This window comes from Oncorhynchus kisutch, linkage group LG4 (assembly GCF_002021735.2).
Source record: "Oncorhynchus kisutch isolate 150728-3 linkage group LG4, Okis_V2, whole genome shotgun sequence".
Taxonomy (NCBI): Eukaryota; Metazoa; Chordata; class Actinopteri; order Salmoniformes; family Salmonidae; genus Oncorhynchus; species Oncorhynchus kisutch.
Window position 1 is genome coordinate 59,588,476 of NC_034177.2, and position 27,062 is coordinate 59,615,537.

General features: G+C 41.9%; 1 protein-coding gene across 1 annotated transcript in view; it reads right to left on the bottom strand.

Moving 5' to 3' along the window:
• Positions 1-26,669, bottom strand: part of abcc2 (ATP binding cassette subfamily C member 2) — a 55,778-nt gene extending 29,109 nt beyond the window's left edge. Inside the window, exons 1-13 of the mRNA XM_031823317.1 lie at positions 25,963-26,669; positions 23,079-23,252; positions 19,862-20,008; positions 19,520-19,660; positions 16,539-16,661; positions 16,296-16,351; positions 15,858-16,113; positions 15,047-15,237; positions 2,061-2,238; positions 1,167-1,421; positions 672-737; positions 315-452; positions 90-236 (exon numbers count right to left, since the gene is read on the bottom strand). Coding sequence (XP_031679177.1) covers positions 90-236; positions 315-452; positions 672-737; positions 1,167-1,421; positions 2,061-2,238; positions 15,047-15,237; positions 15,858-16,113; positions 16,296-16,351; positions 16,539-16,661; positions 19,520-19,660; positions 19,862-20,008; positions 23,079-23,252; positions 25,963-26,007 — 1,917 coding nt within the window. The 5' untranslated portion in view covers positions 26,008-26,669. The remainder of the gene's footprint in view (positions 1-89; positions 237-314; positions 453-671; positions 738-1,166; positions 1,422-2,060; positions 2,239-15,046; positions 15,238-15,857; positions 16,114-16,295; positions 16,352-16,538; positions 16,662-19,519; positions 19,661-19,861; positions 20,009-23,078; positions 23,253-25,962) is intronic.
• Between the last annotated feature and the right edge of the window lie 393 nt (positions 26,670-27,062).

Consider the following 27,062-nt stretch of genomic DNA (forward strand, 5'->3'; position numbering starts at 1 on the left):
ATTTAGACTTGAATAAAAATGTAAGATGTGTGTGCATGTGTGTGGACGTATGTGTGTGTGTGTGCGTGCGTGCGTGTATGCTGTCCTACCTGCACCATTGCAGCTATAAGCATGGGCAGGAAGGCCAGAGGGAAGCGCAGGATGTTGAAAAGAGAGATGGAGGTGAAGGCTTTCCCTGCATCCAGAACGTTCTCTGAGTCAACTGCTACAAACACTGCAAAGGTTGCCAAGGAGACCTGGAGACATACACGGGTTAGTTAGAGTGTGTGTGTGTGTATGTCTCTCTCTCTCTCTCCCTTTATCTCAGTACTCACCAGGGCGGGGGCGCAGGAGAAGACGAAGGTGGAGACGGAGGAGAGGTAGGCAAACTTCCTCATGACCACCAGCTCTTGTTCTCTGATCCCCATCACCTGGTTCTGGAATGATGGTTCCCATGCATATAGCTTCAGGATCTGGAGAGTGGGAGGAGAGATTGGCCTTTAGATTGGCCTCTACCTCAAGTACTCTTAATAATGTACTGTTGACAGAATATCTTTAAGATATATAGTCAAATGCACTGTTTAGCGCTGGGACGAAGGAAACTGTAGATATGAAGTAGGACAAGCACACACCATTGCGCTAGCATACTTTTAATTAGGTATATTGAACCTTATTATTATTCAAGCTAATACCTTGATGCCATTCAGCATCTCATTCACGATTTTCATCCGTTTGTCTTTGTACCTCATGTTCTCAATCTGAAAATAGAGACACAGACAGAAATGGGAACGTGAGGGAAGAAGGTTTTGCACTAACTGCTGTTGATGACAGTTCATTAACGCATACACCCAATAACCCCAGAAACAGATAAGTTAATGCAGAATACATGTTCTTGAAGCTTCGCCATTTAGATTTAGCACAGTGGAGAGCAATTCAAGTATGATAATATTGTAGCAAATTCCAGGGGCTGGCCTGTCCCGAACTCAAACTCCAGAGACTCCTGAGACTTCCAGTCCAACACATCAGCCTCTCCCTCCCCCGTCCTCCCCTCACTCTTGTTATTCCTCCTCCAGAACATTGATGGTCACCATGCACGAGAACTATGAACTATGAGGATCTACCTCCCTCTTTCCTACCTTCTCCCTCACCTTTTTCCACCCTCTCTTCCCCCTCTCCCCCTTCCTAACCTGAACGTTCTTGGACATGTTGGCCAGCAGACCATTGATGGGCACCATGAGGACCATGACAGCCAATCCAGCCAGTACAGCAGGCCCAAGCTCTATCCATAGGAAGGCGATAGCGAGCGCTATCTGCAGTGGGCACGACCACAGCAGGTGGATGAAGTTAACGACATCGTTGAATCGATGAGCGTCGGCTGACATCAGGTTCACCGTCTCCCCGACCGTCGACTCCTTGCGGGCGTCGTTCGATACGACCAGAGCCTGGGGGAGAGAGGGGAGGAGGGAAGGAAGATGTGGAAAGAGGGGAGAGAGAGGGATGAGGGGAAATAAGTTCGAGTGGAGGAGAGGGAGGAGAGAGCGAAAGAGGAGAGAGGGGGGAAGGAGATAGAAATGGAAGAGGATAGAGAGCAGGATGGAGGGGGAGAGTTGAACGAAAGGTTACTAAAGAGTAATAACACTTCTTTGAGCAGGCTAGATCACACACATAATCCCACACTCCCTCCCGTCCTATCCCATAAGCACCCATAAGCACTCATCAACTCATTGATTGTTTTAGAGAGAAAGCCAGTATATTGGAATGCATAGATAACAGCAGATTGTTAAGCTCCTATATGAGATGGTACACTATAGTTGTATCTCTGTTCTGTATCTTTCCAATCTCTGTCCCTTAAATATACACAGGGAGCTAACATCAATAACAATAAGAACTAACATCAATACTTCTCAAAGTAGAGAAGAGATTGACTGCATTACTACTTGCCTTGGCAGCAGCTAATGGAGATCCGTAATGAATACAAATACAAAATCTCTGTCAAATCTCCGTCACTGTTAGATCAAGGAAGCCAGGGGGGGTTGAACCCCGATCCTCAAGGAACACAAGTGCAAGACAGTAACATGTACCTTCTTGTACACAGCAGCCATGATGGCTGTTTTGACTTTCATCCCCAGAACGAAGCAGCGTTGGAAGTACTGCTGCAGGAACAGAGACTGAAAGATGGCCACCAGGATAAGCAGCACTGCATACATGTACCCTGTCCACGTGTAGATGGATTTGTCCATAGTGAAGGATATCATCAACCTGGGATATACCAAAACCACAAGTTAAACCACTACATTTTGGGGCGAAAAAACAATGCATACTGGTATATGCACAAAACATAGCATTATTTTAACTACAAATGTACAACAAAGTTTTGAACTTGCAATGTAGTATTTGGACAGTTAAGAACAGTTAAGGTAAATACATTTGATTCAATCCCTTTTTGACAGCATCCCTATTGATTTAGGCAAAACCTTCCATACATGTTTGTCCATGGGAGAAGGGGTCAGAAAGAGACTTTTTCGACCTGAATGCCAAGACATTCAGGAGATATTGGGGCTACATGTTGACCCATTTTACATACCCCACCATACCATGAGACGTCCATGTCTTCATCACCGGAAAAGGTAAACGACTGAGTTTGATATCAATTAAACGCTTACCAACAGGGTTGTCAAACGTAATTTTATATTATTCTATAAAAAAATGTTTTCTTTACTGAAATACCCTGTTCAAAGGTACTTCAATATTTTGTCTTGCCCGTACAACCTATGAATGGCACATACTGTAGACACAATCCATGTCTCAATTGTCTTAAAGCTTAAAAATCACCCTTTAACCTCTCCTCCCCTTCATCTACACTGATTGAGGTGGATTTAACAAGTGACATCAATAATGAATCATAGATTTCACCTGTTCAGTCTTTGGCATGGAAAGATCAGGTGTTTTTAATGTTTTATACACTCAATGTATAACCACACTGTCCGTTTTCACGTTGTCTAATTAAAAAAGGAATTAACCACGCATATACACACACACTTTAGAAATTCCATAAACGTATCAACCTACTTTAGTATTTGATCCTAATCCAGAGAACAAGAAAACAGCTTATAAATGATTCTGTCCTATAAATGATAGCCCACCCAATCAACCCCCCTTGGGTTGTGCCGTGGCGGAGATCTTTGTGGGCTATACTCTGCCTTGTATCAGGATGGTAAATTGGTGGTTGAAGATATCTCTCTAGTGGTGTGGGGGCTGTGCTTTGGCAAAGTGGGTGGGGTTATAGCCTGCCTGTTTGGCCCTGACTGGAGGTATCGTCGGACGGGGGCCACAGTGTCTCCCGACCCCTCCTGTCTCAGCCTCCAATATTTATGCTGCAGTAGTTTATGTGTCGGGGGGCTAGGGTCAGACTGTTATATCTGGAGTATTTCCCCTGTCTTATCCGGTGTCCTGTGTGAATGTAAGTATGCTCTCTCTAATTCTCTCTCTCTTTCACCCTTTTTCTCTTTCTTTCTCTCTCTCTCTTTCTCTCTTTCTTTGTTTCTCTTGGAGGACCTGAGCCCTAGGACCATGCCTCAGGACTATCTGGCCTGATGACTCCTTGCTGTCCCCAGTACACCTGACCATGCTGATGCTCAAGTTTCAACTGTTCTGCCTGCGGCTATGGAACCCTGACCTGTTCACCGGACGTGGTACCTGTCCCAGACCTGCTGTTTTCAACTCTCTAGAGACAGCAGGAGTGGTAGAGATGCTCTGACATTTACTCCTGAGGTGCTGACCTGTTGCACTCTCGAAAACCACTGTGATTATTATTATTTGACCCTGCTGGTCATCTATAAACATTTGAACATCTTGGCCATGTTCTGTTATAATCTCCACCGGGCACAGCCAGAAGAGGACTGGCCACCCCTCATAGCCTAGTTCCTCTCTAGGTTTCTTCCTAGGTTCTGGCCAGCTAGGGAGTTTTTACTAGCCAACGTGCTTCTACACCTGCATTGCTTGCTGTTTGGGGTTTTAGGCTGGGTTTCTGTACAGCACTTTGTGAAATCAGCTGATGTAAGAAGGGATTTATCAATACATTTGATTGATTGATTGACTGATTTACTCTTTAAAAATGTTTGATTACCATCTCGTGGACAGGAACCAGCGCAATGCTCACTCACCATAAAAATGTTTCAATTGTATTAGTCAAGTTTAAAAGATTGATGTCAATCTTTTAAACGTGTCTAATAAAACTACACACGTCATTCTCTCTGGCACCAAAAGTGAAAAAAAGTGTTGAAAGGGGACAGAATGCGGTCGGATCATTACATAATTGGCATATATATTACTCTTACAGAATTTCTACGTGGGCGAGGATATTGGACATTTTATCAAAGCCTACTGGATGATAACTTGTTTATAACTAGGACAGAATCATTTATAACTGACGTTTTCCGACATAACATAGGTACAGCAGATCCCCTTATTGTATGGGACACTTTTAAATGTGCCTTTAGAGGCCATGCAATTCAGTACACATCTATAAAACAAAAGCAATTTAGATCAAAAGAGTCCATATTAACAAAGGAAATTGAAGGACTAACAGTACAGTTAGAGAGCCATAAAAACTGCAATAGAGGCACAGAATAAGTTAGAGGGAAAACAAAAATAAATGGAGGAATTTATTCAAGAAAGATCCCGTGTAAATATATTATAAAAAAACAAAGCGAACTGGATGGAATATGGAGAAAAATGCACAAAATATTTTTTCAATCTTCAATATAGAAATGCTACCAAATATTTTTGAGTGAAACTTGTTACAAATGGAGTCACGCATTATTCACCAAATTATATTTTGAAATAGGAAGTAAAGTACTTTAAGAATATTTTTTAGTTTCAGTCTCCTCCATCCACTAACCGAAGCTAATTTTATGGATTTTTTCCAATTAACAATGTAAAAATTAACATCTGTACAGAAAGACATGTGAAGGCCAAATTACAAAGGAGGAAGTTCTTGATGCAATTAAAGCCTTTAAGGCTGGGAAAACTCCAGGGCTGGATGGCATACCAGTGGAAGTATACCAAACTTTTTTTGATATACTCAGAGGACTATTATAAGCATGTTTTAACCACTCCTATATAAATGGTAGATTATCAGACACGCAACAAGAAGGTCTGATTTTATTATTACCGAAACAGGATCAAAGTGCTATATATAAAGATCCAGTCCATTTCAACAATTGGAGGCACTTCAGTGTTGTGATGCAAAAATTCTAGCTAAATGCTTGGTGCATAGAATTAAAAAGGTATTGTCAGATATTATTCATCCTAATCAGACAGGTTTTTACATTGAAGATACATTGGAGATAATACAAGACAAGTACTGGAAACAATAGAATACTATGAAGTATCGGGGAAACCAGGCCTGGTTTTCAGAGCTGATTTCAATTTTGGAGAATCTCTTTTAAAATGGGTATGGGTATAGTAACCCAAGTGTAAAATAGTAAATAATTAAAGTTTTAAACTGTCAAGAGGAGTAAAACAACGTTGTCCACTAATGGCATATCTTTTTATTATTGCCATCGAAATGTTAGCTGTTAAAATTAGATCCAACAATTAGATCCAACAATCATTGTAAACTGATGATTTATGTTTTCTTATAAAACCACAATTAGAATTCCTCTACAGCCTCAAAGAGGATCCAGAAACTTTAGCTAACCTCTCTGGATTAAAACCAAATGATGATTAGTGTACTATATTACATATTGGATCACAAGAAAATGCAACTTTTACATTACCATGTAGCTTACCAATAAAATGGCCTGACAGGGATGTAGACCCTAAAGATTGGAAAGCTGCCGCGGTCATCCCCCTCTTCAAAGGGGGTGACACTCTAGACCAAAACTGTAGACCTATATCCATCCTGCCCTGCATTTCTAAAGTCTTTGAAAGCCAAGTTAATAAACCATTTCGAATCCCACCGTACCTTCTATGCTGTGCAATCCGGTTTCCGAGCTGGTCATGGGTGCACCTCAGCCACGCTCAAGGTACTAAACGATATTATAACCGCCATCGATAAAAGACAGTACTGTGCAGCCGTCTTCATCGACCTGGCCAAGGCTTTCGACTCTGTCAATCATCGTATTCTTTTCGGCAGATTCAATAGCCTTGGTTTCTCAAATGACTGCCTCGCCTGGTTCACCAACTAATTCGCAGACAGAGTTCAGTGTGTCAAATCGGAGAGCCTGTTGTCCAGACCTCTGGCAGTCTCTATGGGGGGGTACCGCAGGGTTCAATTCTCGGGCCGACTCTTTTCTCTGTAAATATCAACGATGTCGCTCTTGCTGCGGGTGATTCCCTGATCAACCTCTACGCAGACGACGCCATTCTGTATACATCTAGCCCTTCTTTGGACACTGTGTAAACTAACCTCCAAACGAGCTTCAATGCCATACAAAACTCCTTCCGTGGCCTCCAACTGCTTTTAAACGCTAGCAAAACCAAATGCATGCTTTTCAACCGTTCGCTGCCCGCACCTGCCCGCCCGACTAGCATCACTACTCTTCTGACCTAAAATACGTGGACAACTACAAATATCTAGGTGTCTGGCTAGACTGTAAACTCTCCTTCCAGACTCATATCAAACATCTCCAATCCAAAATCAAATCTAGAATCGGCTTTCTATTTCGCAACAAAGCCTCCTTCACTCACGCTGCCAAACTTGCCCTAGTAAAACTGACTATCCTACCGATCCTCGACTTCGATGATGTCATCTACAAAATGGCTTCCAATACTCTACTCAGCAAACTGGATGTAGTCTATCACAGTGCCATCCGTTTTGTTACCAAAGCGCCTTATACCACCCACCACTGTGACCTGTATGCTCTAGTGGGTTGGCCCTCAGTACATATTCGTCGCCAGACCCACTGGCTCTAGGTCATCTATAAGTCTATGCTAGGTAATGCTCCGCCTTATCTCAGCTCACTGGTCACGATAACAACACCCATCCTAGCACGCGCTCCTGCAGGTATATCTCACTGGTCATCCCCAAAGCCAACACCCCCTTTGGCCACCTTTCCTTCCAGTTCTTTGCTGCCACTGACTGGAACGAATTGCAAAAATCACTGAAGCTGGAGACTTACATTTCCCTCACTAACTTTAAACATCAGCTGTCTGAGCAGCTAACCGATCGCTGCAGCTGTACATAGTCCATCTGTAAATAGCCCACCCAATCTACCTACCTCATCCCCATATTGTTTTGCTGCTCTTTTGCACACCAGTATCACTACTTACACACCATCATCTGCTCATCTATCACTCGAGTGTTAATCTGCTAAATTGCAATTACTTTGCTACTATGGCCTATTTATTGCTTTACCTCATGCCATTTGCACATACTGTACTTATACTTTTTTTCTATTGCGTTATTGAATGTACCCTTGTTTATTCCATGTGTAACTCTGTGTTGTTGTTTCTGTCGCACTGCTTTGCTTTATCTTGGCCAAGTCGCAGTTGTAAATGAGAACTTGTTCTCAACTAGTTTACCTGGTTAAATAAAGGTGAAATATATATATATTTTAAAGACATAAACAAATCCCGAAAGAAAGAAATTATCTCACTCCAATACATTTTTATAGAAAGTTAGCAAACATATAGATAAGATCTTGCTACCATGGAAAGGAAAATACCTGTCTATTTGTGGAAAAATCACCCCTGGTTAACTCTTTAGTCAAATCACAGTTGACCTATTTGCTTTTGGTTTTGCCTACACCTAGTGACCTGCTTTTTAAATTATATGAACAAAAAATATAAAATGTTATTTGGAACGGCAAGTCATACAAAATTAAAAGGGCCTATATATATACCGAATATGAATTCGGAAGGCAGAAATGATGAAATATTAAAGCATTAGACCTCTCACTAAAGGCATCAGTCATACAAAAACGATTCTTAAATCCGAAATGGTTCTCCAGCAAATTAGTAAGAATGTCTCACCCCATGTTCAAGAATGGTCTTTTTCCCTTTATTCAGATTACAACTGCTCACTTTCGGTTATTTGAAAACAAAATAATCCCCAAAATATCGTTATTATTTAAACAAGCCTAAGAAAGTTGGTTGCAATTTCAATTTAATCCACCTGAAAAGACAGAACAAGTAATACAACAAATATTGTGGTTAAACTCAAACATACGAATTGATAAAAAAAAACACATTTTTCAATCAAATGTAAAACATGTTTAATTTTTGTAAATTATATCATAAATAGGACTGGTGGAGTTATGTCACACATGCAGCTAACACAGACATATGGAAATGTCTGCTCTACCCAAAATTACAAGCAACTAATTGCAGCATTACCACATAAATGGAAGAGGCAAGTAAGAAGGGGAGGAAAGAAAGCAAGGAACTTGTATGTCGGCCCTGCATTAAAGACGGTTAAAGAAAATTGTGATAAATAAAAACATATACCAAATTCATTTAAGGACCAAAGAATTGACATCTGTGCCATATAAATTGCTAAATAGTTGGGAAAGGATTTTCGATGTACCGATTCCATGGCACATAGATTATGAATTGACATGCAAAACAACGCCAGATTCAAAACTTTAAATTTTTCAATTTAAATGATTATACAAAATTCTTGCAACCAAAACATTGTTATATATATGGGGGATACTATCTTCCCAGCTCTGCAGATTTTGCTGTGAGGAGATAGAGTCATTAGATCATTTATTTTGGTACTGTCCATATGTAGCTCGTTTTTGGTCACACGTCCAGGAATGGCTGAAGAATTGCAACATTTACCTAGAAGTAACGCTGCAGGTAGCAATACTGGGTGATTTGAAAAGCAATAGTCAATCAATCAATAATATTATTATTATTTTAGCAAAAAAAATTATCTTTAACTTACAATCTGTAGAAGCTATGAGAATAGAAAGGTTGAGTACTTTTGTGAAGCATCACAGCACAATTGAAAAATATATGGCCAATAGAAATCCAAAATGGATGATGTTAAGAGATAGATGGGAGGGGTTGAATGGAGCCGAAGGGTGGGACTAATAACAACAAGATAGCCATTGTAAAACATACGGGGTCTGTAAAATGTATATAGGTTCAGAAATGTTGTGAAATAGCACAGTTACAAATGGAAATCAAACTGGATGGACATCAGAAATAGAGGAAGGACTAAAAACAAACAAAAAATAACTATTGTAAAATAGATTGTGTCCCTAAAATGTGTATAATATGTATAAACTGAAGGTAGAAGCTAAAGTGTTACTGTTTATTAGTTTACTCCATTTGGGGGAAGTGTGGTAGGGTTTGCAGGGAATAATAAAGGTATATTTTAAAAGAAATGTGTATATGTGTGTGTGTATATGTAAAGTGGGGCAAAAAAGTATTTAGTCAGCCACCAATTGTTCAAGTTCTCCCACTTAAAAAGATGAGAGAGGACTGTAATTTTCATCATAGGTACACTTCAACTATGACGGACAAAATTAAATTAGATTTTTCTCCAGAAAATCACTTTGTAGGATTTTTAATGAATTGATTTGCAAATTATGGTGGAAAATAAGTATTTGGTCAATAACAAAAGTTTATCTCAATACTTTGTTAAATACCTTTTGTTGGTAATGACAGAGGCCAAACGATTTCTGTAAGTCTTCACAAGGTTTTCACACACTGTTGCTGGTATTTTGGCCCATTCCTCCATGCAGATCTCCTCTGGAGCAGTGATGTTTTGGGGCTGTTGCTGGGCAACACAGACTTTCAACTCCCTCCAAAGATTTTCTATGGGGTTGAGATCTGGAGACTGGCTAGGCCACTCTAGGACCTTGAAATGCTTCTTACGAAGCCACTCCTTCATTGCCCGGGCGGTGTGTTTGGGATCATTGTCATGCTGAAAGACCCAGCCACGTTTCATCTTCAATGCCCTTGCTGATGGTAGGCTTTGTTACTTTGGTCCCAGCTCTCTGCAGGTCATTCACTAGGTCCCCCCGTGTGGTTCTGGGATTTTTGCTCACCGTTCTTGTGATCATTTTAACCCCACAGGTCGTGCGTGGAGCCCCAGATCGAGGGAGATTATCAGTGGTCTTGTATTTCTTCCATTTCCTAATAAGTGCTCCCACAGTTGATTTCTTCAAACCAAGCTGCTTAGCTATTGCAGATTCAGTCTTCCCAGCCTGGTGCAGGTCTACAATTTTGTTTCTGGTGTCCTTTGACAGCTCTTTGGTCTTGGCCATAGTGGAGTTTGGAGTGTGACTGTTTGAAGTTGTGGAAAGGTGTCTTTTATACTGATAACAAGTTCAAACTGGTGCCATTAATACAGGTAACAAGTGGAGGACAGAGGAGCCTCTTAAAGAAGAAGTTACAGGTCTGTGTGAGCCAGAAATCTTGCTTGTTTGTAGGTGACCAAATACTTATTTTCCACCATAATTTGCAAATAAATTCATTAAAAATCCTACAATGTGATTTTCTGGATATTTTTCCTCATTTTGTCTGTCATAGTTTAAGTGTACCTATGATGAAAATTACAGGCCTCTCTCATTTTTTTAAGTGGGAGAACCTGTACAATTGGTGGCTGACTAAATACTTTTTTGCCCCACTGTATGTGTATGTATGTATATATGTGTATATGTTTGAATGTTTATGTATGTATATGTCAGAAGTTTACATACACTTAGGTTGGAGTCATTAAAACTGTTTTTTTCAACCACTCCACAAATTTCTTGTTAACAAACTATAGTTTTGGCTGACGGTGGGACATGCCTCGCATCTGCTCTGAGCACTGTTCACATTTGGTCAATAATGGCTGATTTGAACCAGAATATATTCAACAGGTTTGAAAACGATCGGGACTCTCTGTAAATACCTATGTGCTTACACTTTACGGTCTGCGGCATTACGTTTTACTCAGGGTTTGCTCTGATTTCCTCTGATTTGGAAAAATGCGCTGGGAAGGTTATTGGGAGCCGGTAGATCGGGCTTAAACGTGTATCATTCGCCTTGCTTAATTGCAACAGAGAAGTGTTAATTTGGCAAACACTTGCAATTTAATGAGCGTTAACTGTTTTGCAAGAAGGATCCCTATTTACAGACATCCTGTACTGGCCTAGTTTAGGCAAGGTATTTGTATTTGTATTTATTATGCATCCCCATTACTCTTCCTGAGGTTCAGCAAAAATTAAGGCAATAATATACATTATAACACCGTTTTTAAACATTAAAATACATTTTACAACATATTTCATAATACATGTTAGCCAGCCTGACAGCTTAGTGGAGTCCGCCACAGTCAATGTAGTCAGCTCAGATATCCCCATTGAGACCGTGTCTGTGCCTCAATCTAGGTTGAGCAAAAGAAAACATGGCGGTGTTCACCTTAGCAATCTCACTGTTATAAAGACCTCCTCCATTCCTGTCATTATTGAAAAATAGGGTTATTTTATGTTAGATCCCTCACGTCCAAGGCAGTCATAATCACTGATCATAATCTTGATGTGATTGGCCTGACTGAAACATGGCTCAAGCCTGATGAATTTACTGTGTTAAATAAGGCCATCTCCACCGGGTTACACTAGTGACCATATCCCTCACGCATCCCACAAAGGCGCAGTTGTTGCTAACATTTATGACAGCAAATTTCAATTTACAAAAGAAATGAATGCATCTTTTGATTTTCTAGTCATGAAATCTATGCAGCCTACTCAGTCCCTTTTTATAGCTACTGTTTACAGGCCTCCTGGGCCGTATACAGCGTTCCTCACTGAGTTCCCGGAATTGCTATTGGACGTTGTATTCATGGCAGATAATATTAACATTTTTGGTGACTTTAATATTCACATGGAAAAGTCCACAGACCCACTCCAAAAGGCTTTCGGAGCCATCATCGACTTAGTAGGTTTTGTCTAACATGTCTCCGGACCTACTCGTTGCCACTATAAGTGCACAAGGCGAGACCCAAATGCAGACACAGGAGGCAGATGGTTGAGCTCCAATATCTATTACACCAACAGGATAGGCAAAAGGCTGGTCGGGGACAGGCGGGAGTTCATAAACCAGGTCAGAGTCCAAACAGGACAAGGGGACAGGCAGGCTCGAGGTCAGGACAGGAAAAGTGGTCAGTCGGGCGGATTCGGCGTCAGGACAGGCAAGGGTCAAAACCAGGAGGACTAAGAAAAAAACAGAGACTGGAAAGAATAGGAGCTAGGAGAAACGCTGGTTGACTTGGCAAAACACGACGAACTGGCACAGAGAGACAGGAAACACAGGTGTAAATACACTGGGGACTAATGGGGAAAACAGGAGACACCTGGAGGTGGGTAGAGACAGTTACCAAGACAGGTGAATCAGATCAGGGCATGAGAGCCACAGTCATAACGTGGATCTAGTTTTGCCCGTCTAATAAATATTGTGGATCTAAATCGTTAACCACCTAAGTTGAGGATCGAAATGTAACCTTGCATAATACCCTAGATGCAGTCACACCCCTAAAAACTAAAAACATTAGTCACAAGAAATGTTGTCACTGGTATACAGAAAATACCAGAGCCCTGAAGCAAGCATCCAGAAAATTGGAACAGAAATGATGCTCCAGGACCTAGGATCATTGGAGACACTCAAGTTTTTAAATCCTGTATCTCTTGACACATTCATGAAAAGAGGCATGGCTTCCAAACCGTCAAGAAGCATACTGGAGCCTATTTCAACTAAACTACTGAAAGAGTTACTTCCTGTGCTTGGCCCTCCTATGTTGAACATAATAAATGGCTCCTTATCCACCGGATGTGTACCAAACTCACTAAGAGAGGCAGTAATAAACCCTCTCCTGAAAAAGCCAAACCTTGACCCGGGAAATGTAAAAAACGATCAGCCTATAGTGAAACTCCCATTCCTCTCAAAAAATGTTTTTAAAGCTGTTGCGTGTGTAAAGTGGTCCTAGCTGTACACTGAATAATCAACCATTGAGACCAGTCTACGTGCAGCGCGAGCTGAATACGTGACAAATGGTTTAAAACTACAAGACAGGAAAATGGTAAGAGCCTCTGAAACTCTCGACGAGTGAAGTAGATGAAGACTACACCGGAACATTCACAGTCTGCAGCTGTTTAAGTGCTGTAGTCTAGGAAACTTGACCGAAGACGAGAGGGAAAGAACATTTCCCTCTCACCACCGTGTGGTACATCTGATGTATCCATTCTAACGAACACTCCAAAACAAAATAAGCCTACAACTACAAAGGACATTGTGTCTTGCATCCCTCGAACTACTCGCCATAGACGGACGAGTGGTTTCAACAGAGAGACGAGAGAGAAAGACAAGCATAAATATATGTTGCATTTCTAAATCCGAATGAGCGGTTGTTAAGGTGCTAAATATTCATATTTACGGTGAGCATAGTTTCCAAATGTTGTTAGGATAAGCCCACTCTCTTTGTCTTTCCCGCTCTTTCTGTCCCTACCCCCTTTCCATTGTGTAACAAGCTGTCATACTGGGTTAGTCCACTAGGGACTATATTTCATTGCATTATGATAGTAATCAATAATCTATACTGTGTGTGTGTTTATGTATTTCTGTGTGATTATTTAGTTAGTAAATAAAAAGGTAAGCCAATTTGTGTATCGCTGAATCATCACTTAGGTTAGGGTTTGTGAAGATTTATGACGTCAACGACGTTCAGAATGAGACTGATGAGGTAATAATAAATGAATAACTGACTGTTATCTATAGATATGTACATATCTTATAAGAGATGAATTCGGGAGATAGTAACTCATTAAATACGTTTTCCCGTGGTGCCCCAAGTTACTAATGAGTTAACTTCTTTGGGACTGTGAGGCAGTATTGAGTAGCTTGGATAAAAAGGTGCCCAGAGTAAACTGCCTGCTATTCAGGCCCAAAAGCTAAAATATGCATATAATTTGTAGATTTGTATAGGAAACACTCTGAAGTTTCTAAAACTGTTTGAATGATGTCTGTGAGTATAACAGAACTCATTTGGCAGGCAAAAACCTGAGACAAAATCCAACCATGAAGTGGGAAATCTGAGGTTTGTAGGTTTTCAAGTCTTTGCCTATCCAAGGTACAGTGTAAATTTAGTCCGATTGCACTTCCTAGGGCTTACACTAGATGTCAGCAGTCTTTAGAACCTTGTTTTAGGCTTCTACTGTGAAGGGGGAGCGAATAAGAGCTGTTTGAGTCAGGGGTCTGGCAGAATGCCATGAGCTAAATCATGCGCGCGGCCGTGAGAGCTAGCTGCATTCCTTTTCATTTCTAAAGACAAAGGAATTGTCCGGTTGAAACATTATTGAAGATTTATGATAAAAACATCCTAAAGATTGATTCTATACATCGTTTGACATGTTTCTACGAACTGTAATATAACTTTTTTGACTTTTCGTCTGGTCTAATTGTGCCTGCGCCTCATGAATTTGGATTTGTGAACTAAACACGCGAACAAAAAGGAGGTATTTGAACGTAAATTATGGACTTTATCGAACAAAACAAACATTTATTGTGGAACTGGGATTCCTGGAAGTGCAGTCCGATGAAGATCATCAAAGGTAAGTGAATATTTATAATGCTATTTCTGACTTCTGTTGACTCCACAACATGGTCGGTATCTGTATGGCTTGTTTTGGTGTCCTCCGCTCTGGACTTCCTAACTGTGTGTTAGTGCATGAATTACCATGTAAATGGACTTTGTTGGGGTTCATGTGTGTAATAATACACACTCTCTATTTCTGTCCTATGACAGGAAACCACTTCCACTGGGTTCCCTCCTACTTCCTGTTTGCTGTGTGTGCCTGTCTTGAGTGTGGCAATAAATGTGTGTTCTGTATATCTGTATACCTACTGGTCATTACCAAGCCTTATAAATGAGGCGCCAGGACAGTTGTACCTATATCTATACTGGCACCTCTTTCGAGACCACTACCAGTTGGTGGTGTTCTATTTTAATACTACATTTTCTAAATTTACTATAAAACATTCTATTTTCGCACACCCAAAATCCCTACTATTTAGAACGCAAGTACGGGTTTTCGGACACGGCCAAAGTCCATAGGCCTAGAACTGGTTGACTCACTTGAGGATCTGTGGACTGGCAAAGGATAGCAGGTCCGTTATGAGCTTGAAGATAGCTGATTCCCACAGGACCCTTTTAAATGTGGTAGCGATGGTGGGGATGAGCCACGACTTGGGGTAGTCCTCCTTCTCTTCTTTCTTCTTCTTCTTCTTCTCCTCCTTCTTCTTCTCCTTTTTATCCCCCTTTTCCTCCTAGTACAGTGAAATAGATCAATCAGTACTGTTTCAGAGAAAGTTGAGGTATTCAGGTAACTCAGCCTATTTAAACGGTTATGGCAGACTTTTTTAAAAATCAAATTAAAATCACGGCCATTGTCCATAATTGTTAGTTACATGATTATACAATGCACGTGCCAACCCTATTCGGAGCTGGAAAGTAGTGAAAATAAATAAATGTTTGTGGTATAAAATATTAATATAAGAACATTTATTGAAATTAACATATACACACCATATTATGTAATGAAATAGGTCTAAGGTAAGATCTCTGTATAAATATCTTTCTACCTTGGTAGCTTGAGTCCATAGAGCCATTATAAATGTTCTCCTTTTCGTAAGTATAAAAGCTGATCATTGTTCACAAAGCTGGAGTGTTTGTCAGGAGTGTTTGGGGGAAAACACTTGTTTTGTACTGATACTGTTCACCTTGCACGATATGAGTCAAATAGAAAGTGATTGACTGTGTGAGAGACCAAACTAAATAAATCCCCTTTTCTGTGTGTGTTTTTTAACATGTTTTTTTATTTTGTGTATGTTTGTATGTGTGCGCACGTGCATGTTTGAATATTTTTACGAGTGTGGGTTGCTCTCACCATCATCAGCACATCCTGGCTGACCCCCTTCCCCAGCCTATTCTGATGCTCGTTTTGGAGGCCCTCTCCCTGGCCTTTGCTTGCCTTCTCCTCCCCTCTCTTCCTCATTTTGGTCTGAAGCCTGGTTCTGGCTGCTTTCAGCTCTGTCTGCATGGTCTGCTGGAAACGCTGACTTATCTGAAGAGTACTCTCTGCCTCACTTAGCTCCCACAGGTCCTTCTGGACCAGAGGGCGCTTGAAACCATTTAGCACCATGCTGAAGGAGGTAGGAAGGGAGAGAGAGTGAAAAAGAGAGTAAAAACCAGATCCTTAAAGACCCAGACCAAGACCAGAACCCTTGAGATCCAGATCTACATCCAGACCCAATCTCTTGTGAGCCAGACTTACAGACTGAAAGACATGTTTTGAAGACAGTGAGGAAAATCTGCGATACTATACCTGTTGAACCAATTGAAAGTGATTCTGCTGAGAAATGCGGCTCCAACCTCTGGGTTCTAAAACACACACAACAAGACAGAGTGAGCCAATTCTTAGGCAAAACAATATCTTTAGAATAACTTTATTCATATACTTTGTTGAGATGCTGTTTTCCAGTATATCGACCTGATTAGTCAGTATAGGTGAACAATGTAAAACAATTGACAATAATATCTGGCAACTGTTCAGCACGTAGGTAGGTACCTTTTTGACTAGATCCTCTGCTTCCCGGGGGACATCTGCGAAGGCAGAGAGGATGAGGGCGATCAACTCCAGCCCGAAGGAGATGTAGAAGAGACAGAAACGAGGGAGGTCTGGGATCTCTCCCTGGAGAGAGAGGGGGATGCATATAGAGAAGGAGTCAGAGGCTGATGTCCAAACGCGCCGACAGGCATGGCAGCTCTGCTTCTAGCTCCTGAGCAACTTTGCTGTAATTTTGTTTTGAATTGTTAGATACTACTGCACTGTTGGAGCTAGGAACACAAGCATTTCACTACACCCGCAATAACATCTGCTAAAAAAAATGTATACAGTGCCTTGTGAAAGTATTCGTCCCCCTTGAACTTTGCGACCTTTTGCCACATTTCAGGCTTCAAACATAAAGATATAAAACTGTATTTTTTTGTGAAGAATCAACAACAAGTGGGACACAATCATGAAGTGGAACGACATTTATTGGATATTTCAAACTTTTTTAACAAATCAAAAACTGAAAAATTGGGCGTGCAAAATTATTCAGCCCCTTTACTTTCAGTGCAGCAAACTCTCTCCAGAAGTTCAGTGAGGATCTCTGAATGATCCAATGTTGACCTAAATGACTAATGATGATAAATACAATCCACCTGTGTGTAATCAAGTCTCCGTATAAATGCACCTGCACTGTGATAGTCTCAGAGGTCCGTTAAAAGCACAGAGAGCATCATGAAGAACAAGGAACACACCAGGCAGGTCCGAGATACTGTTGTGAAGAAGTTTAAAGCTGGATTTTGATACAAAAAGATTTCCCAAGCTTTAAACATCCCAAGGAGCACTGTGCAAGCGATAATATTGAAATGGAAGGAGTATCAGACCACTGCAAATCTACCAAGACCTGGCCGTCCCTCTAAACTTTCAGCTCATACAAGGAGAAGACTGATCAGAGATGCAGCCAAGAGGCCCATGATCACTCTGGATGAACTGCAGAGATCTACAGCTGAGGTGGGAGACTCTGTCCATAGGACAACAATCAGTCGTATATTGCACAAATCTGGCCTTTATGGAAGAGTGGCAAGAAGCAACACAGCTCATCACCCTGAACACACCATCCCCACTGTCAAACATGGTGGTGGCAGCATCATGGTTTGGGCCTGCTTTTCTTCAACAGGGACAGGGAAGATGGTTAAGATTGATGGGAAGGTGGATGGAGCCAAATACAGGACCATTCTGGAAGAAAACCTGATGGAGTCTGCAAAAGACCTGAGACTGGGACGGAGATTTGTCTTCCAACAAGACAATGATCCAAAACATAAAGCAAAATCTACAATGGAATGGTTCAAAAATAAACATATCCAGGTGTTAGAATGGCCAAGTCAAAGTCCAGACCTGAATCCAATCGAGAATCTGTGGAAAGAACTGAAAACTGCTGTTCACAAATGCTCTCCATCCAACCTCACTGAGCTCGAGCTGTTTTGCAAGGAGGAATGGGAAAAAATTTCAGTCTCTCGATGTGCAAAACTGATAGAGACATACCCCAAGTGACTTACAGCTGTAATCGCAGCAAAAGGTGACGCTACAAAGTATTAACTTAAGGGGGCTGAATAATTTTGCACGCCCAATTTTTCAGTCTTTGATTTGTTAAAAAAGTTTGAAATATCCAATAAATGTCGTTCCCCTTCATGATTGTGTCCCACTTGTTGTTGATTCTTCACAAAAAAATACAGTTTTATATCTTTATGTTTGAAGCCTGAAATGTGGCAAAAGGTCGCAAAGTTCAAGGGGTCCGAATACTTTCGCAAGGCACTGTATGTGACCAATAACATTTTATTTGAAGTAGACAGCCCTCGGCCCTCAACCCTCAGCCCTTGAATGATGTTTTACATCCTCACATCTGAGTGAACCTTCAAATGTCCTTGCCCAAGCGAGGGAGAATGATGATCTGATAGTCAACGTACTTAGTTGAAAGCTTGGAAGTTGTGCCTAATAAGAACCAACCTCAAGCAATTTATGCACCTAGCAAGCTAATGCAGCACTCTTGTCAGGTTTATCATTTGGTTATTTATTCCAATACATTTTAGAATTTCCCAAAATATGTTTAGGTAGATAGCTAGCTACGTTTTATAGGCTCCTTGCTATGAGTCTGAGCCACTTTGAACATCATATTCCCATTCGCCACCACTAAAATTTATGTAATCTATACATATTTATTTGCTAGCTAGCATGCAAGCGTAATAATGTTCTCTCACATGCCGACTAATGAAGTCAGGTTGATTCAATTTGACACTTCGCGGCCGCCGAAGTTTGACATGTGACTACAGTTTTCATTGACTTGTGGGCCATAACAACCCCAATAAGTGATCAAAGTTGTTCAATTGCTCCCTGAAGCTAAATCGAGGACCGAGGGGGTAACTTTTGTGAATTGGACCACCGCTTAAGATGGGAATCAAACTGCATTTGGTTTCGATGTGGATTCCTCTGAGGGAAAGTGGCTAGCGCGAGGGTTGAGGGGGTAAAAATTACGCGATGGCAAAAATTGGACCACTGCCAGAGAGAAAGAACATGAGCATTAAACACCCTGGCTGTACTTAAGTGATCTTTTTCTGTATCATATAAAGTGAACACAAGTTAGTCATTTGTTTATAATTTGCTCAGAGGGTTGATATAGAAGGAGTCAAATAGAGCGAAAGAGAGCATGAATCATCCTGGCTGTATGTACCACCTAAAGTAAACACAAGTATAATCTTTTATTTTATTTTAAACACTCCCACTTGTCTTTTCCGACTAGCACTGACTTTGCTGATAACTACTTTATTGATGAAAAATGTGACTATATGACTATGATATGTGGTTGTCTGACCTGACTGTCTTAAAGGTGAATGCTGTAAGTCACTCTGGATAAGAGTGTCTGCTAAATGACTCAAATGTAAATTTAATCATCTGTCATTGCTTCCCCTTTCCCTCCTTCCCTTCAGCCCTCCCTCCCTCTGTACCATTCTGAGGGCCTCTCGTAGCAGGGTCTGGAAGGGGAAGACATCACAGACCACCAGGATCAGCCAGAAGAGGAACAGAGTAGTAGAGTCCACTGCTCCCTCTCTCCTCCTCACTCCCTCCTGACAGAGTACCAGCAGGATCTAAAGGGGAATAAAATAATACAGTCTTTTATTTAGCAAACAACCACAGTGGGAAAAAAAAGACAACGAATCACAACCGAATAGAAACTAGATACACTGTCACATCTATACACTGTGGTACGAACAACACAAAATGTTTGTATCTGTCCCAATTTTTTTCAACTTCAGTTAATACATAAATAGATCAATGAAAAGGTTTACCCATGAGACAGCGAACAGAATAGGGTTGGCATAGAAAACCCAAGGGTTTTTCTCTGTCGCAGTGGTGTCTCTGGTTGGACCATAGTCCTCTCCTAACGTCACAGCTAGACCTGCTATGGCGGTCAGGAACAACAGGCCAACCACAATCTGGGGAGGAGGGAGAGGTGGGAAGGAGAGCGAGATAGTGACAGATGAAGCGATGCATAAATAATCTCTGTTACTTGCTTGAAGAAAGATTCAGGGTCAATGTCACAGAGATAAAAAAAAATACCTCACTTGAAAGTGCTGATAAGTCCCAGAGTAGACTTAATTTGAGTTTGTAAACGGTGAATAGAGTTAACCTGTTTACAGAGGTCTGAGGGGGCAATGTCGTAATGAAGTCATGGCAATGACATCATTACAACTTTTATTACATCATGGTCAGGTTTTATACTGGTTGAGTAAGGATGTTTTCTTCACGTATTTTTAGCAACCCAAAAAGTAGGTCTTTGTCAGGTTGTAATCTGTGTATCTGACCAAAAAACTACCCAAATATGAAATATTTACAATGTCTGTATGCCTTTACCAGTTTGTAATCAGAAACCAGTTTGTTGCACTCTGGTTGTACAGTGGGGCAAAAAAGTATTTAGTCAGCCACCAATTGTGCAAGTTCTCTCACTTAAAAAGATGAGAGAGGCCTGTAATTTTCATCATAGGTACACTTCAACTATGACTGACAAAATGAGGAAAAATATCCAGAAAATCACATTGTAGGATTTTGAATGAATTTATTTGCAAATTATGGTGGAAAATAAGTATGTGGTCACCTACAAACAAGCAAGATTTCTGGCTCTCACAGACCTGTAACTTCTTCTATAAGAGGGTCCTCTGTCCTCCACTCGTTACCTATATTAATGGCACCTGTTTGAACTTGTTATGGGTATAAAAGACACCTGTCCACAACCTCAAACAGTCACACTCCAAACTCCACTATGGCCAAGACCAAAGGGCTGTCAAAGGACACCAGAAACTAAATTGTAGACCTGCACCAGGCTGGGAAGACTGAATCTGCAATCGGTAAGCAGCTTGGTTTGAAGAAATCAACTGAGGGAGCAATTATTAGGAAATGGAAGACGTACAAGACCACTGATAATCTCCCTCGATCTGGGGCTCCACGCAAGATCTCACCCCATGGGGTCAAAATGATCACAAGAACGGTGAGCAAAAATCCCAGAACCACAAGGGGGGACCAAGTGAATGACCTGCAGAGAGCTGGGACCAAAGTAACAAAGCCTACCATCAGTAACACACTACGCCGCCAGGGACTCAAATCCTGCAGTGCCAGACGTGTCCCCCTGCTTAAGCCAGTACATGTCCAGGCCCGTTTGAAGTTTGCTAGAGGGCATTTGGATGATCCAGAAAAAGATTGGGAGAATGTCATATGGTCAGATGAAACCAAAATATAACTTTTTGGTAAAAACTCAACTCGTCGTGTTTGGGTTAAAGAATGCCGAGTTGCATCCAAAGAACACAATACCTACTGTGAAGCATGGGGGTGGAAACAGCAATTATTAGGAAATGGAAGACGTACAAGACCACTGATAATCTCCCTCGATCTGGGGCTCCACGTAAGATCTCACCCCATGGGGTCAAAATGATCACAAGAACGGTGAGCAAAAATCCCAGAACCACAAGGGGGGACCAAGTGAATGACCTGCAGAGAGCTGGGACCAAAGTAACAAAGCCTACCATCAGTAACACACTACGCCGCCAGGGACTCAAATCCTGCAGTGCCAGACGTGTCCCCCTGCTTAAGCCAGTACATGTCCAGGCCCGTTTGAAGTTTGCTAGAGGGCATTTGGATGATCCAGAAAAAGATTGGGAGAATGTCATATGGTCAGATGAAACCAAAATATAACTTTTTGGTAAAAACTCAACTCGTAGTGTTTGGGTTAAAGAATGCCGAGTTGCATCCAAAGAACACAATACCTACTGTGAAGCATGGGGGTGGAAACAGCAATTATTAGGAAATGGAAGACGTACAAGACCACTGATAATCTCCCTCGATCTGGGGCTCCACGCAAGATCTCACCCCATGGGGTCAAAATGATCACAAGAACGGTGAGCAAAAATCCCAGAACCACAAGGGGGGACCAAGTGAATGACCTGCAGAGAGCTGGGACCAAAGTAACAAAGCCTACCATCAGTAACACACTACGCCGCCAGGGACTCAAATCCTGCAGTGCCAGACGTGTCCCCCTGCTTAAGCCAGTACATGTCCAGGCCCGTTTGAAGTTTGCTAGAGGGCATTTGGATGATCCAGAAAAAGATTGGGAGAATGTCATATGGTCAGATGAAACCAAAATATAACTTTTTGGTAAAAACTCAACTCGTAGTGTTTGGGTTAAAGAATGCCGAGTTGCATCCAAAGAACACAATACCTACTGTGAAGCATGGGGGTGGAAACATCATGATTTGGGGCTGTTTTTCTGCAAAGGGACCAGGACGACTGATCCGTGTAAAGGAAAGAATGAATGGGGCCATGTATCGTGAGATTTTGAGTGAAAACCTCCTTCCATCAGCAAGGGCATTGAAGATGAAACGTGGCTGGGTCTTTCAGCATGACAATGATCCCAAACACACCGCCCGGGCAACGAAGGAGTGGCTTCGTAAGAAGCATTTCAAGGTCCTGGAGTGGTCTAGCCAGTCTCCAGATCTCAACCCCATAGAAAATCTTTGGAGGGAGTTGAAAGTCTGTGTTGCCCAGCAACAGCCCCAAAACATCACTGCTCTAGAGGAGATCTGCATGGAGGAATGGGCCAAAATACCAGCAACAGTGTGTGAAAACCTTGTGAAGACTTACAGAAAACGTTTGACCTCTGTCATTGCCAAAAAAGGGTATATAACAAAGTATTGAGATAAACTTTTGTTATTGACCAAATACTTATTTCCCACCATAATTTGCAAATCAATTCATTAAAAATCCTACAATGTGATGTGATTTTCTGGATTTTTTTCTTCTCATTTTCTCTGTCATAGTTGAGGTGTACCTATGATGAAAATTACAGGCCTCTCTCATCTTTTTAAGTGGGAGAACTTGCATAATTGGTGGCTGACTAAATACTTTTTTGCCCCACTGTATGTCTTCACGGCCAGAAAAGTAGAGATTACAAACAGAAAATAACAATGTGCCAAATGTTGCCCACCGGGGCATATCGTGGACAGGGGCTTTGTTTACCTGTTTACAAAGGTATAGTTTGGACAGGTGTTTAGTGGGGGTGGCCTTCCTGCAGAGCACTGCTATGTGCCAGGGGGCACAGAGCCACAGGAAGCCCAGCGGAGCCCACACCAACACGGTCTGCTCCACACACACTGGCAAGTCTGGGTCCTCACGCTGCAGGAACGACGAGTTCTAACAGAGAGAAACACACATTTTTCATAGTGTCTCACACACACACGCTTGTATGCATGCAGACACACACACGCACAAATACGCACACACTTAAACACACACACACACAGGTCCAAACTCACCTATGTACTGACCCAGAAGCACTAAGCCTTCCCTCCAACTCCCTGATGATCAATTTAATCAAATATGACTCATAGGTCATTAAATATGAAGGCCAAAGAGGCATGAACCCCACCTGGAGGGAGTGTGTGTGTGTGTGTGTGTGTGTGTGTGTGTGTGTGTGTGTGTGTGTGTGTGTGTGTGTGTGTGTGTGTGTGTGTGTGTGTGTGTGTGTGTGTGTGTGTGTGTGTGTGTGTGTGTGTGTGTGTGTGTGTGAATGAGAGAGACAGATACAGAGGGTGGCTGTGTAATTGTGTTTTTACAAGCCATGTTTGGCCTTATGTGTTTATGGACATGTTCCAGGTGGCTTCTGAAGAGGCTGTGGTTGCCACTTTACAGAACTGGGATCTGAGTGCCACTGACTCCATGCTGTCGAAGATGAAGGCAGAGGAACAGAAGAGGGCGGAGGAAGAGGAAAAGCAGAACGAGCGCACGTGATAAGATGAGCTATAAGATTCCCACAAGCCTCTCTGGTTTAATAACTCCGGATATGGTCCAGAGCAGGTCATAGTGTCAGACAGCTCGACACACAGCTCGACACACACAAACTGATTAAATTTTTTAAACTTTCAAATTAATTATATATAGCCATTGATTCTTAAAGAATGTAACTTATAAAGGCCTCATGAGCTTAGTTCAACTGTCTAACCCCATCAGAACCCAAAATATAAGCTTATTTTACCCCACTGTTTGTAAACAATGTAATTGTAAATTGTAGAATTTGGCAGTACGTCCAACCGGCCTCAGAAACGCAGACCACGTGTAACGACGTCAGCCCAGGACTTTCACATCTGGCTTCTACACCTGCGGGATCATCTGGAACCAGCCACCCAGACAGCTGATGATACTGTGGGTTTGCACAACCAAATAATTTCCGCACAAACTGTCAGATACAGTTGCAGGAAAGCTCATCGTCCTCACCTAGGTCTTGACCTGACTGCAGTTCGGCGTCATAACCGACTTCAGTGGGCAAATGCTCACCTTCGATGGCCACTGGCACGCTGGAGAAGTGTGCTCTTCATCCCGGTTTCAACTGTACCGGGCAGATGGAAGACAGCGTATATGGCATCGTTTGGGCTAGCAGTTTCCTGATGTCAACGTTGTGAACAGAGCGGTGGGGTTACGGTAAGGGCAGGCATAAGCTATGGATAACGAACACATTTGGATTTTATTGATGCCAATTTGAATGTACAGAGATACTGTGACGAGATCCTTAGGCCCATTGTTGTGACATTCATCCACCTCCAGCACCTCACGTTTCAGCATGATAATGCACGGCCCCATGTCGCAAGGATCTGTACACAATAGCTGGAAGCTGAAAATGTCTCAGTTCTTCCATGGCCTGCGTACTCACCAGACATGTCACCCATTGAGCATGTTTGGGATGCTCTGATTCGACGTGTACGACAGCGTGTTCCAGTTCCCGCCAATGTCCAGAAACTTCGCACAACCATTGAAGAGTGGGACAACATTCCATAGGCCACAATCAACAGCCTGATCAACTCTATGCAAAGGAGGTGTGTCGCGCCGCATGAGGCAAATGGTGGTGAAACCAGATACGGACTGGTTTTCTGATCCACGCCCTTTTTTTTTTATTTACCTGTGACCAACAGATGCATATCTGTATCCCCAGTCATGTGAAATCCATAGATTAGGGCATATTTATTCATTTATTTCAATTGACTGATGGCCTTATATGAACTGTAACTCAGTAAAACCTTTGGAATTGCTGCGTGTTGTGTTTATATTTGTGTTCAGTGGTAGTACTTTTAAGTGTGGTATCAATGGGTACTTTCTGGTACTACTTCAAATAATTCATCGCTATTCATCGCTAAATGATTTATGGTGAGAGAAAGAGACTGCACTCTGACCTATTAGCAATAGCATGCACCAAGTCTAAAAAGCTGAGTCAAGATGACTTAACAGTGTCATAACAACCCAGTCACGTTTTCACTCAATGAGCTCTCTCCCTGCCCTGACCATGTCCATGGTGAGATAAGAACATTATCTAAATAAAGAAAACTGTGACGACAAAAGCCACAATTACTAAAGGATACACTAAAGAGCACATTAAACAGCTAACCTCACATTAGAATCCTTTATAATCAAAAATAGATCATGCTTTTAGAGTGAAAAAATACAAGAAGCCTCGAATGAACTTATCAATGTCTTGAAAATACTCTGCGATTCATCTTGAGATTCATCTTGGAATAACTTTAAATTTGTTCTTTACATAAATGTTTGGTTAGGTAAAACAAAAAAAATGCAGTAACCCACCAAATGGCTTTGAAAATGTTTTAGTAACCTACAGTACTAAACAAACAGAGGCCAATGTCCTCCTGATTCAGACAAAACAATCATCCCCATAGGTTCTCTGAATGTTAACTGGAAGTTATTTAAGATTTAAAGATAATTAAATATTTTTAGGACAATGGATTTTTTTGAAGCAAACTTTCGCTGCGCTACCAAGAGTCTTTTCATCTTCGGTTGGCACCACTACTAGCTTGAAAGCAAGGTTATGAGAGCATTTTTCTCTGGTGGTGTTACTCACCCAGAAGATGGATCCACAGTACTTCTCCAGAGCTTCAGCCGTCATTGTGTCCCCGGAGTCAGCTCTGGTCAGGAAGACACGACAGGACAATTACACACACACTCCTCACACTCCACAGGCTCAGCTCCGATCAAGGCTAGTCTCTCTGGCCTTTCTGCTCCAACAACAGTAGAAAACAAGCACACGCTCCAGAGGTTCCCCTCCAATCAGAAGATGGGACACTATTGGTTGAGTCTTCTGAATTGCTCCACTCCGTCAACAGCAGAACACACAAACACACTCCGCAGATACAATTTGCTCACATACACCGAGACAATCGCAGGACGTGACTCAGCAGGCCTTTGAGCTTTGAAGCTCTTTAATGGACAAGAGATCTTACGGTCTCCTCACACACACACACACACACACACACCCAGGCACAGGCCAGGGTTGTATTGGTAGTGTAAAGAGAGGTTAATGCTTAACTCCGACACTGACTGAAGAGATAATTCCCTTTTTAGGGCTTCTCCCTCTACTGCAAATGTAATAAAGTCATTGGCAACGTGTCTGAACATTCACACACAGAACACACGCACACATAAACAAATGTCTCCCGAGGGGTGTGTGAGCGCACCCCAGTCCGAAACACAACCAATCCAAATTCCTGTGAAGATCCAGCCCGCTACGAGGCCCGCTGCCGCTTCTCTTCACTCATAACAGGCCTGACTAAAGTCCAGAGTTTGAGTTTGTGAGTAAAAGACAGAGAGAGGGAGAGAGAGAGAGAGAGAGACAGAGAGAGAGAGAGAGAGAGAGAGAGAAAGGGAGAGAGAGAGAAGACCCAAGCTTGTATAAAGACCTCCCACCCTTCCTCTCTCATTCCATTGTGAGTGTTTGGGGCTGAGTTTTGTATACACCAGAAATGTTCCCTCAGAAGAGGAAGTGGGGAGGGAGGGTAAGAGGAGAGGATGGGCCTCTTTAAGTCTCTTCTTTTCTCCTCTGCCAAACATGGCCCCTCGCTCTCTTCTTTTCTCCCCTGTTTTACTTACTCTCCTTCTGCTCAGACCTATTCCTCCATGTTTATGTAATGTGCGATAAACGTCACAGGATAAGTGATTTGCATC